At 42.7% G+C, this 12,150-nt stretch overlaps 2 protein-coding genes across 3 annotated transcripts; one reads left to right on the top strand and one right to left on the bottom strand.

The window, feature by feature from the left end:
* Positions 1-665: 665 nt before the first annotated feature.
* pcdh20l (protocadherin 20-like) lies at positions 666-5,032 on the bottom strand. 2 transcript variants are annotated; one of them, XM_080900991.1, is made up of 2 exons: positions 4,750-4,814; positions 666-4,314 (listed from the first exon to the last, which is right to left on the bottom strand). In XM_080900991.1, the coding sequence occupies exons 1-2, from the start codon at positions 4,795-4,797 to the stop codon at positions 1,789-1,791; spliced, it is 2,574 nt and encodes an 857-aa protein (XP_080757117.1). In that variant the 5' UTR covers positions 4,798-4,814; the 3' UTR covers positions 666-1,788. The 2 variants fall into 2 exon arrangements, with proteins under 2 accessions (XP_080757117.1, XP_080757116.1); XM_080900990.1 differs by having other exon boundaries at positions 668-4,317; positions 4,750-5,032.
* A 963-nt stretch (positions 5,033-5,995) lies between these two features.
* LOC308408834 (regulator of cell cycle RGCC) lies at positions 5,996-9,083 on the top strand. Its single transcript, XM_080901242.1, has 5 exons — positions 5,996-6,108; positions 6,881-7,045; positions 7,704-7,784; positions 8,407-8,469; positions 9,021-9,083. Exons 1-5 carry the CDS (start codon positions 6,087-6,089, stop codon positions 9,026-9,028), a joined length of 339 nt encoding a protein of 112 aa, XP_080757368.1. The 5' UTR covers positions 5,996-6,086; the 3' UTR covers positions 9,029-9,083.
* The last annotated feature ends 3,067 nt before the right edge of the window (positions 9,084-12,150 follow it).

Genomic DNA, 12,150 nt, shown 5'->3' with positions numbered 1-12,150 from the left:
ACAAGATAGAGTTTCAATGAGTCCCTTTCGTTTTGTAATATGCAATCACTTATCTGTCACGACAGCTCTCTTTTGTGCTATATAGCCATCCATCAAATGTTCAGCATAAGAAGCAGAAAAAGGGAACATGATTAAGATAAAAATGTCCTTTTTGTGCACATCAAGGAAACATTCCTGATCCCAGGGCACCTGACTGTGTCGCAGTGAGAGACTGTGCTCTGATTCATCTCCTCCCTCTGGCCTAATACCAGAAATGTAAAAACAAAATTAACCCTATTTTGCTTCATTTGCGCCCAGTAGATGGCAGGCGTTGCCCTGCAACAGCATTGTAAGGGTTTGGGTTTAGTTTCGTCCCCCAGTGGACTGTAGTTGGGGCTAAAAATTGGCCAATAACAATCAATAAATTATGTAAAAAAAACCCAAAACAAAACAAAAAAAAAACAAACAACCCCCCCCCCCCCCCATAAAATAAAAATAAATATACTTTAATATACATTTCTACATGTTTTTTTATGTAAAGATCTGCTGTTAGTCTGTAATTTTTATGTAGCAGTCTTTGTTTCTTCTCATTTGATATAGTAAATCTCACACCGAAGTGTTAATAGATTATTTATTTTTTGAGCCGCCAGCTCTGAAATCCTCAGAGAGGCACCACTCATGTTATACAAGCCTTGTTCCCCACTAACCAGGTTGTTGTACATTGTGTTTTACAGGCTCTGCTTCCCTTCTTCCCTCTAACGCAGGTGTAGCTTCAAAGGATTTCTTAATGGTTTATGATACTGTAAAGATGATTTTAAAAGGTGGGGGAGCTTTTTCGTTTGAGAAAGCTGAAACAATTACCCTGCCCTCTGTGCTCGACTGTGTGTTGACAGATTTGCAAACACGTTTCAGCCTGACTCATTCATACTTTATGCATCACTTAACCTGGTTTGATATTTCAATTGTTCTCCAGCATGCAAATGCATCAGTAAAACACAAGAGCAAGTGTCTTTTGTAATTGTGTCTTTGAACACGGTGTGATTTCACTCCAAACATCTGTTATCAAAACAACAAGCCTGTCAGGTTACTGGGTGCAGTACGGTAGGTTTGGGGTTTTTTCTGCCTTGTTGGTGCGATCCAGCTCTGTGGGTGAAAAGCAGTGCTATCAAGTAACAGGTGTGAGGCGGTTACTTGAGATGTTTTTGTGCCTTCCCTCTGCCGCCTCTCACCTGTCTGTGGCCACCCTCTGCCTCCTGAGCTCATCTCAGAGTTACTTCTTGAGAGACTTTCATCACTTCCCCAACCGAGGAACATTAAACCCTTTTGTGTGTCTAAATACATTAAACTCTCCATCACTCAGTCAGAAATCTGAGAAAGGACCAATCAACCTAACAGACCATTACTTCAATCTTTCTACCCGCAGGGGTCATGGGCAATAATCCTTAAAGATAATGTCTGTAATGCTGGTAGCTTACCGATGGCCTGCTATGGAATAAATCTGTGAAATACAGTTGAATTTAGTTGTTTTTTTTCAGAGAATTGTCAGGGAATACGTTTTTGTGGATGGCTTGACATATTTCACTTATCAGGTCAACGTGTATATGCTCGTTCCATTATCAGAAAATGGATCAACTTTATTTCTACAGAACCTGTCAGTTTTGCAGTCGACATGTTTGAATACACCGTGCATCACACTGAATCAATGACTTATTACAATGCAAGAAGCCCTTGACAAATACACAGAATACATTTAATTCACAGGACATTTTTATCTTTGAGACTGTGAGCTTTACACATTGCTTGCTGTTATTAATCAGAGTAATATTTGTCTTTGAGCCTGAGTGGAATCTCATTCGCCTCAGTGTATGCTCTCTTGTTCATTTTCAGACTTCTACTCCTCTGTTTTAGGCAGCAAATAACTGTGGCCACAAACAAACATGTGGACACCAGCATCATACCCAGGCCTATTAACAGAATCACTTTTGAAAATCTGGCTGTCTCCACGTCACAGATCGGTTCCTTTGAAGGGGATTGAACCAAGTTTAGTGTCCCTGTCCAGGTGGGCACCCGGTCCAAGTGGCAAGGCTCTGTGCTGTCATTGACCAACAAATTCATCCAGACAGTGGTATAAAGTGGAACTGGTTTACCCCCATCTCTGACCACAATGAACAGGTGATGCATTCCCAGGTCTGTATGAAGGAGCTGTTGGCTTAAGGTGATGTTCCCTGACCTTGAATCGATCTGAAAGGGACTTCTGTTTTGCAAAAGCTCCGGTGCTGTAGCTGAGTAAGTAATCTCTGAATTCAGTCCAGAGTCCTCATCGATGGCATAGATCTTTCCTACCGTGGCACCTGCCAGGGCACCTGGAGAGACAGTTAGGCATGAGGAGTTGCTGCCGGGAAGGATCACTTTTGGCTGGTTGTCATTGATGTCTTCCACAAAGATGGTCACTCTGGCAGTGGAAGTCAAAGCAACTGTCTGGCCGTGATCACTGGCCAGCAGGTAGAGTTCATAGCGGTCTTCTGTCTCGCGGTCCAAGTTCCTAGTGGTGCGTAGCATCCCCTGGGTGTTATCCACAACAAAAGGTGCACTGCTGTTTACAACATACAATTCTGTTGTCCCATTCTCCCCTTTATCTGGGTCTTTCACCTCCACCTTCCCCACCTGGGATAATGTTGGAACATTCTCAGGAATGAAAAAGATGAAGTGAGGGGTAAGAAAAACAGGTGGATTGTCATTCTGGTCACGAACGTGAATGGATACAGTGGCCATGGATTCCAAGGGAGGAGAGCCGCTGTCCCGAGCAAACACAGTGAGTCTGTGTACATTCTGTTGCTCCCTGTCTAGAGGAACCAGCAGAGAGAGTTGACCTGTTACAGAATCAATGCTAAACATGGTTGGATTGTAGTTTTCAAGCCTGTATGTCACCATGCCGTTTTCTCCGCTGTCTAAATCTGAAGCCGAGATCTGAAGCAGTGACATTCCTGGCTGATTGTTTTCTTCCACTTGGAGTTCGTAGTGAGGCTGTACAAAATATGGCGCATTGTCGTTGATGTCTGCCACCAGCACTGTGACTACACGTCTAGAAGGAACGATCACAGATCCCTCAGCTGATCTCACGCGTGCTACCACGGAAATATGATGTTCACGATCCATCTCATAGTCTAAGGGCTTTGATGTGGAAAGCAGATACTTGCCATTCTGTGGGCTCAAAGTGAAAGGCACTTCACCTTCAATGGCAAGAAATAAGTCTTTAAAGATGCTGTCACCCTCGAGCTCTAAAACGGCTAAGGCAGTGGGGTGCTGGTTCTCTTGTAACACCATAGTCTGGTTTTGATGCTCCGCTATGAACCCGATCTTGATCGTCAGCTCTTGGTTCGCCTTGGGGAGCACGGATATGGTTACCTGAGTGTCTGCTGGAGGGCAGTGATGGCCGCTGGCTAACACTTTCAACACGAGCTCCTCTGAGTTGTCGCTCTCAAGGTCCCGTGTAAGGCTGATGGACCCGGTGAGACTGTTGAGGCTAAAGAGCGTCTTGACCTGCTCAGAGACTTTGGGACTGAGGGAGTAAACGATATCACCATTTGGTCCAAAATCTGGATCTGTGGCTCTAACCTGAGTGACCACTGTGTTCTTCCGAGAGTCTCCTGGGATGGTGACACTGTGTGGGCTATCAGAGCTAAAGGCTGGACAGTTGTCGTTGACATCTGTCACTGTGACTATTAAATCTGCAGACACACTTAAAGGGTCTACACCACAGTCTGTGGCCACTAGCTGCATCTGAAACAGGTCCCGAGTTTCCCTATCCAGGGCTCTTTCTACAACCAACATAATTAAAGAGCTGTCTTCTTCGATTTTTAAACCGAAAGCTCCATCAGAGCCTTTTAGGTGGTACTGCACCTCTCCATTAGGACCGGTGTCACTGTCCAGAGCCTGAGTATCTAGCAGGAAACTGGTCCCCACGGTTGTATCCTCGGGCACCCCAAGGTGTATTTTGTTATTTTCAAAATGCGGCGCATTGTCATTGATGTCCTCTATGATCACAGAAAACTGTATAAGGTCTTTTGAGGGCCCCACGATGGCATTGTATAAAGTAACACATTCCTCAGCTTTTTTCTCTGCGGGGCAGATGGCCTCGCGATCCATCTTTAACTCAGTGGTATAGAAATTCCCCGTGTTTATGTCCATCCTCAGGTACTTGTGGGGCAGGAGCTGATATGGAGGAGAAAAGTTTTTACTAAGTGATCCAACCAGAGTGTCAGGCTCCAGTTCCTCTGGGACGGAAAACAGGAGAGAACTACATATGATCTGCCTGATGTGAACCACAATCAGCAGCTTCTGACAAAGACAGAAAACAAAAAAACCAGTGAGCAGTAGTCTTTGTAGAGTTACACTATTCTATTTAAAACTTATGATATAAGTTATTTAAAAGTTTTCAACGTGGTGATAAAATTTAAACTTCATGCCTCAGTGAGCTCTTTTAAAAGCAAGCAGCTGCACAATAAGGTAATTCGATGCCTCCCTCTCACTTATCTCCAACCAAGTGCTCTTGTAAACAAATAACACAGAGAATTTAAATAAAAGGAAAATATCAAAGCAGACATTCTTTATTAAAAATGAATAAAGGGTCATACAATTTAACACCTCTTTAGAACATGATGCCGTACAATACACCGAGCACATTCGTGTGTTGCTGCAATATATGACTCAATTAGAAATGCTAATACAGTGCAGATACCATCAAAAGAGATAAACTCAGCTGGCTCTTACCTGCAGTAGTCCGGCACAATTCATATTATCAGGAGTCCCATGGCCCATCGCCCTCACACATGTTAGCCAAGTTCCCAGCAGCAAGTGAATGCTAAGGACTGAGGCAGCAAAATAAAACTGCTGAAGGCATAATTATGCTCCTCCTACAAAACTTACCTTCCTGTCAGGCTGCCACATGGGAAGATGGAGGAACAACAGGTTTACCTGGCTGAGCTGAATTCATGTGCATTAAGCTGGAACTACGAATGCACTGTTGCTTAAAATTACTTACAACTGCACGCACGCAAGCCTGCACACAAACACATTTATGAATATATATAAATATATGTCCACATGCTCGTGCATAGATTTAAAGTGCACGTAGATGTAAACTGTCATAAGAAACAATGACTCCTCAGTTACAATAAAAGTACATTTGAGAGTGCAGTATGTAACCTCTGGTATGCTTTTTTCATGTGCCAAAAAACAAGACAAACAAACAAACAAAACAAACAAACAAACCGGTACGCAAAGCAAAGAAAAAAAAACAAGAAAAAAGAAAATGCTTATTTTCTTTAGGGTTAATCATCACGCTGTTAAGTGACAGTAAACGGTTGGTGAAATTTGACCCGTAGTCATGAAAGCAAGATACATTTACTTGAGATCTCAAGATATCAAAGAACAAGACTGGTTATGCAGCATTTATTTGTGTGGTATTGCTTCACAGCAGGGCTTCTAAGTTTCCCTGACAGTTCCAAAGTACTGCATGACCCATAGGCTTGCTCTCTAAGGCCCCCTACAGACAGAGCAGAGTAGTGTACGTGTGAAAGAAGAATAAAATTTGTTGTTCCGAGTTTTGTTTTGGAGCGTGTGCGACACTTCTCTTTCCTATCAAAGTGTCCTGTGTTTAAGATTACTTGTGTCACAGCCAGGAAATTATATCGGGAAAATAATAATATAATATTAATGTACATAAAACCCAAACCCCCGCATTACGCCGCCTACCCAAAACGGAATAACTCAAAGATTTGACACCCCTCTTTTCTGTCTTCATCTAAAACCCCAACGGATATTTTTTCCCACAGCCCCGCTTACAGCATTTAATGGGTTATTCCAGTCCCACTCTCTTTCACTTGCGTAACAACCTCGTTTTTTTACTTTCCGCCCCCTCCCCATTTCCACTTACAGTCCCCTCGACCTCTGAGGTTTTTAATCTGTGACATGATTGGCTGGGCAGGCCCTCTCACAGAGCGGGTGTGGAAGGCTTTAGAATAAAAGTACAGTAGTACTGTCAGCATCAAACCGCTCTGAACCCAGACACACAGCAGCTTCGTGGCGCTTTTCTTTCACGTCCCGCTATGTCCTCAGACAGTACCATGGGTGAGTCCAACGCCTGCTTGAGACAATAATTTGAATTTATTTCAGTGATGGATCATAGAGCACGCTTTCCCAGCCTTTTATTAAATTTACTAAACAGATAAAAAAAACACAAATATATGTAAAAGATAGAAAAGCTTTATAGGAAGATTTAAAAATCATCTCGCTGTGACACTTATTTTAAATTCCTAATCCTTTTTGTAGTTGTACTTTTTTGTAATCATACGTATTTACGTATCTACCAAACACACCAAAGTTGTTTTAATTTTAGTGTTCCATAAGGAATTTTAACTTTGAGATATTTATGTGAGCCTAATAAAATGTTAGAAAACCTAAACTGCGTTTATGCAACACCCATTTTTAAAATAATGGTGCCGGCGCTAAAAAAGTTTTTATAGTAGCCGAGAGCGTACAACTCTGATTTATGATGTAATATATATAAATATATTTTTAATCACACTTTGCAGACCAGGTGTTTTACTGTCCGTCTACTGTTTTATATGCCATATGGGAACATGTCCAGTTATCTGATGCAGCACGCTGACATAAACTTCAGCTGGTAGTTTTTAGATTTTCCTTTTTTTTTTTAATGTATATTTCTTAGGTTTAGGAATTTGGTATCTTTGAAACGCCCTTTAAAACATTCTCAGGTCCCCATATTTAATCAAGTCTTTAAAAATATTTATTTCAGTGTTTCTACTATTTTCTTTTACTGCTGAAATAAGCTGAGTCCATCTTGAAGATTTCTTTCCAACTGCTGTCACATTTTCCACAGACTTGGACTTGGAGCTTGGTGAGTTGCTCCAGGAGTTCCAGGATGTGGTGGAGGAGCTGAAGGCCCCTTCTCAAAGCAGACCGCATGCTTACCAGAAAGCATTGCACGAGGCCAAAACTCTCACAGGGCTGAGTGAAGACAGTGGAGTCGAGGACTCAGATTACAGTAAGTTATTCAAAAAAAGAAAAAGAAAAAAAGAATACGTTAGAGAAGTGATTAAGATAATATCTGCCTAATGTACAAAGTGTGGGGGAAGGAAAGTAATTATTTAGTGCATCATGCTGGTGAGTGACATTGTTTGGAATCCCCGTGGACTCCAGTTGAGCCCCTTTATCAGCCCAAACAACTGCAGCTTGACACATTTAATTTGCATGAAATTAGTGGTACAAGAGGACACATCCCTACACACTTCCATTAAAGTGGCTGTTTGTGCTCGTGACAATAGCTGTATACTGGAATGAGCTGCAATTACGGATATCCCATCTTGTGTAATTGTCTTTCCCCCCTTTGTTCTGCATTTGTCGACGGTTATAAGATAAAAGAAGAAACAGTTCCCCCCCCCCCTGCTCCCATGTGTCGTCATTATTGAAAGTATTTTGCCCCCCTAACCATTCAACAGGCAAACTGCTTTCAAAGGCCGACACATGGGAGTCACTAGCGCCGAACACTTACCTTTTAATTTTTTTTATCGCATGTTATCATCATTACGTGCAACTCCTGCATTATGTTAGAGTTTTGTCATTGTCACTGATCATTTGCAAGGACTGCCCTTAGTGCTTGTTATCTCCTTTTACTCCCTCATTGCTTCCCTCTCTTCCCCCAGGCAGTGAACCATCTATGGGGAACAGTTTGAATACCAGTGAGGAGGAGCTCCACACAGCAGGAATAACGCTGGCATCAAAAGGTACTGGAGCCTTCTATCAGCTCATCTCCATCTAGATAGCCTCAGTTCTTACAGCGATCACTATCACTTTATAAGAGCTACACAGAAAGCATCTGCAATGCCCTGGAATCTGTCTTGGTTTACACAACAAAGCAACTTCCACTGTGGCTGTGACGTCTCAGCGCTCTTCTTTCAAAGCTCCTGGGTGGAGTCATTTGTGCTGTTATATGCAGTGATGAGACCGGCTCTTGGCTGCGTGCGCATGTGGATTAATGAGTGCTGTTGCAGTTGCATCCACAGACTACTGTTAAAGTTAAACATCAGGTGACCAGAAAGAGTCAGTCATATTTTTTCATCAATTTTGTTTGGCTTTACACAGAAAAAGCTTACAACAGAGAGATCCTGGTGGGAACGAGGCTGCCAAGGCTCTTTTTGGAGCTCTTAAAATCAGCTTTATCTCAGTTTGCGTGTTCAGTTCAAACTTTATGTAATGCCGAGACTTAGATAACTTCAGCGTTTGGTCCAAAGGAAATAGGCTACCACTGAACTGAGCTGCCTTTCTCTACAAAAATGTTCCATTGCAGCTCTATTTTTCTTATAGTTTCTTTCTCAAATTCCATTTCTTTCTGTCCTCTTTCTGCAGCCAAGCTGGGAGACACAAGGGATCTTGAGAGTTTTATCGACATGTTGGACCGGGAACTTGCTGGTGCGTATTTAAGAAAATTACACCCTCTATCATCCAATCTTTTCTTGACTTCTTTTGTACTGAGTCGACAAGCCAGCAGGTTGGAGTATGTTACAGTGGCAGAGACGCGCCGACATGAGCGTGGCGTATGTTTTGGTGTTTTGGACTGTGTAGCAGTATCCAGCTTGTTTCTACAGTGTACTGTACCCCCTGCTGTTTATCTCTGAGCACCCTTTATGTGTAAATATCATGTCTGAGGACTCAGGTGGACTATCTACACGCGCTTTAGTGATAATGGCATACTTGACTACATGAGCGTCATGATCCTGCTATCAGCGGTAAAGCAGTGGTGTTCCAGAGGCCCCTAAACACACACGCATCACCCAGAGCATGCACACAAGCAACAGGGAGCAAAGCATAAATCCACTGCTATCAGTGGTCTCGACACAAAGCGAATTAACGTTACAAATTAATAGTAACTCCCCGTGTATCTCTACAAGGCTCACTTAGTCACTGCATATTGATGTGTTTGTTCACATGCCTGTGCTTTTTCTTCTTCTTTCTTTTTGCAGAGATGTGAACAGAGAGCAAAAGTGAGCTACGTACAATACTGGGGGGGGGGGATAGGGAATAGGGAATAGGCTGGGGGCGACATGACTGGCTACTGCTGAGCAGAAAGAGAGATATACACCAGAGCAGATCTGATGGAGCAAATGGTCCCCTCGCCGCTCCGGGGGAAAAGGTTAACATCCGAAATTAAAAGGGCAGTCCATTCCGAAAATGCAAGAACTCCCACAGACCCCCGGCGATGCTGCGTCCAGCCAGCAAAGACAACGTCCGCCTGCAGCATCAGATCCAGGATGTGTGACATATTCTTAAAATGAGACAAAGCTTCCATCTGTTTGGGCATGTGACAAAAAAGAAAGAAGAAACACAACAAAAACACTGCCTAGAGTATAGAAAGCATGTTTATCCCACATTTTAAAAAAAAATCCCATAAGTGCAATGCCTGGAAAGGGCTCTAAATCCTCACGGCTGTGTAGTTTTGAAGAAAGCTGAGCTTTGTCTGGATCAAAATCTTAGACGGCACAAAAGTTTTAGGCTAATTTCAAACTAATTTTAATTAGAAGGGCATTTCTGGTGTACAGGTCTTTATGATATTTGTTTTGTTTTAATAATATATAATGTATATACAGATGAATGCATGTAAAAATAAAAAGAGATTTGTAATGAATTTGATGTTTTCTATCCATCCTTCCTTCCAATTATCCTTATTAGTGTTGCACGGGAGCTGGAGCCTATCCCAGCTACCATAGGGCGATAAGTGGGGTACACCCTCCACAGGTTGGTTGCAGGGCTAATATGTTGCCATTTTTTAAAAACATATTCACTCTGTGCAGAGACTCTGGCCTTACTAGCCACATATGATTTGCCACACAAGTCTGAGCGGTTGTCACTTTTCTTAAAAAAAAACAGCAAAACACCCAAAACCTCCTGACAGTGTTCACAACTAACACTCAATGTGCCCACATCTTCTTTCTCTCTAAACTGACTTCTGCCATTGTCACACTTCATGTCTCATAAGACCCTCAAATGTTTTTCTTTATTTTTGCAGTTGCTTCCTCTGTGTCTGTTCTGATTATTCTTTGAGTTTCACTTCAGCAACCAGCACAGGAAAACCACAAATTTAGCTCAGACACAGGCTTAAAAAGGAAGTGCGTCAGTGCTGCTGAGAAAAGCAATGCTCATTTAGACTGTGTACTTACTCCTAACACAAATCTAATCTTTGAACTGAAGGCAGGAAACCGCTGCGTTTTGACTGAAATGCAGACTTTCCCATCGCGGTTTTTTCTATACTCTGCTGTCATTTCACGGGCGTGTAGGTGTTGCTAGTGACATGCATGTGCAGGTGTCTCCTCCAGTCTGTCAGAGCGCCACAGAAACACATGAGGGTGAGGTGACTGTTGTGCTTGTAAAGTTGTCACTCTTTGCGACTTGTAATTTTACAATGAGGGACAGAGGCACTGTAACCCAGCTGATCTATGCAAATGTATTTTTAGCCTATGGTAACATGTCAAAGCGGAGTTTCAAATGATTCTGAATGAGGAATTGAAAAAGCAGCCTGAAAAATTTAGAGTCTGCTTATTGCAATCACACACCTGCTTGCTGAAAAACATAGTTGTCAGGGTAGAAGTTATTCAGACTGCCATTGTTTTGTCATTAGGAATCTCTAGGCAGCTATAGCTGATATAATCACCGGCCCTGGTGGTGATATATTATAGATAGACTCCTTGGGTGGGCCTATTTGTTTGACAGCATGTCAGTGACAGAGTCCAAAAGAGGAAAGGCTGGACACTTAAGTTACTGTTCTTGGTCTGATTATGTCTCATTAGAAGACAAAGACAAGTTCCCGCTTTGAACTGTGGCCAACTATTTAACCGTGCTGACTGGGACGAGAGCCGCTTCACCTCAAAAGGTGAAGGAGGAAGAGACAAGAGTGTAGTGGCGAGAGCAAATGAGCTTCAAATGTGATGCTACTGTAAAGATAAGAGGAATAATGGGAACCTAAAAGAAAAATTGAGACTGCTCAAAGAGTAAGGAAATACAGAGGGGTAAGCGTGGAGTATCCGGCTTCTACTGTGTTGTCTGTTCCACTTAAGAGAAAGGCCAGACTGACTGATTGAGGCCACAGCTGCTCAGGATAGTTACAAAGCTGGCTTCCACATGATGGAAGTTCCCTCGCAAGCGATGGGCACATCCTGTTTATTTTAAATGAAGGTGAGGAACAGCAAGAATGCAGGAAACACAATGGTGAAGTGCAAGCAAGAGTGAAAGGAATTTCACCGGCACCGCTTCCCACTTTGTCATTCTAATGTGATGTTTCAGGTCCTCCATCCCGCTCTGATTCTTGCTGCTGTGACACTGCTGCCACACTAATCCACGCAGGCTACATGAAAAGTCACCAGCAGCTAATTATGCGGCATGATTTTTATTAGATTGCTCTTCAGTGGGATCTGATGTAATATATCAGTTTGGCTTTTGGGAACGCCTCCTCGTTATTGTTTATGCGCTCATTACTATGAGCTCGGCGCTTGATTGGCAGCACAGCGAAGTAAGAGGTCAATATGTCAGCCAGTCGTTGTTTAGATAACAGACAGACTAAATGATGAATGAACTGAGTTCATTAGCTGGTAAATTAGAATGAATTGATGCTATGATGAGACAATGAATAGTCCTGAGAAATGAAGACGTAATAAAAATCACGCTGTCCCCTTTACGACCCTCACCCATATACTCAGGTATCCTTGTAATAAATGTCACAAAGACTTAAAACCGCTACACACAATACTTGTTTTAAACTAGTTAGCAAGCTAATGAAGACGTAATTGAGTGCAGCAGAAAGGAGACACTTGTTATTATCAGACAATGAGTAAATGAAGCAGAGATATGGCCTGTGCAGCGAGGCCATCGTGGCTGAGATGAGTGCAGCATGCAGAGCACGCAGTCTTCTGTCATCTGCCTGATGAGAGACCGGAGCAACGCCTTTCCCCTGAGAGTCCCCCAAATGGTCCAGGCTAACAACGCTCTCCCAAGGAATTAGCTTGCTCAACCACCCAACACACACACACACACACACACACACACACACACACACACACACACACACACACACACACACACGCACACACACACACACACACA

The sequence above is a fragment of the Rhamphochromis sp. 'chilingali' genome (genome assembly GCF_963969265.1).
Source record: "Rhamphochromis sp. 'chilingali' genome assembly, chromosome: 13".
In the NCBI taxonomy this organism is placed as follows: domain Eukaryota; kingdom Metazoa; phylum Chordata; class Actinopteri; order Cichliformes; family Cichlidae; genus Rhamphochromis; species Rhamphochromis sp. 'chilingali'.
This window is presented reverse-complemented; position numbering and strand designations above follow the sequence as displayed.

What these genes read in the sequence shown, in the direction of transcription:
- pcdh20l (XM_080900990.1), bottom strand. Translation starts at nt 4,797, where the DNA reads ATGGGCCATGGGACTCCTGATAATATGAATTGTGCCGGACTACTGCAG. An exon ending in ATTGTGCCGGACTACTGCAG is followed by an intron (nt 4,318 to 4,749) that starts GTAAGAGCCAGC and finishes TGTCTTTGTCAG; the next exon opens with AAGCTGCTGATTGTGGTTCA.
- LOC308408834 (XM_080901242.1), top strand. Translation starts at nt 6,087, where the DNA reads ATGTCCTCAGACAGTACCATGG. An exon ending in AGTCGAGGACTCAGATTACA is followed by an intron (nt 7,046 to 7,703) that starts GTAAGTTATTCA and finishes CTCTTCCCCCAG; the next exon opens with GCAGTGAACCATCTATGGGG. An exon ending in AATAACGCTGGCATCAAAAG is followed by an intron (nt 7,785 to 8,406) that starts GTACTGGAGCCT and finishes CTCTTTCTGCAG; the next exon opens with CCAAGCTGGGAGACACAAGG.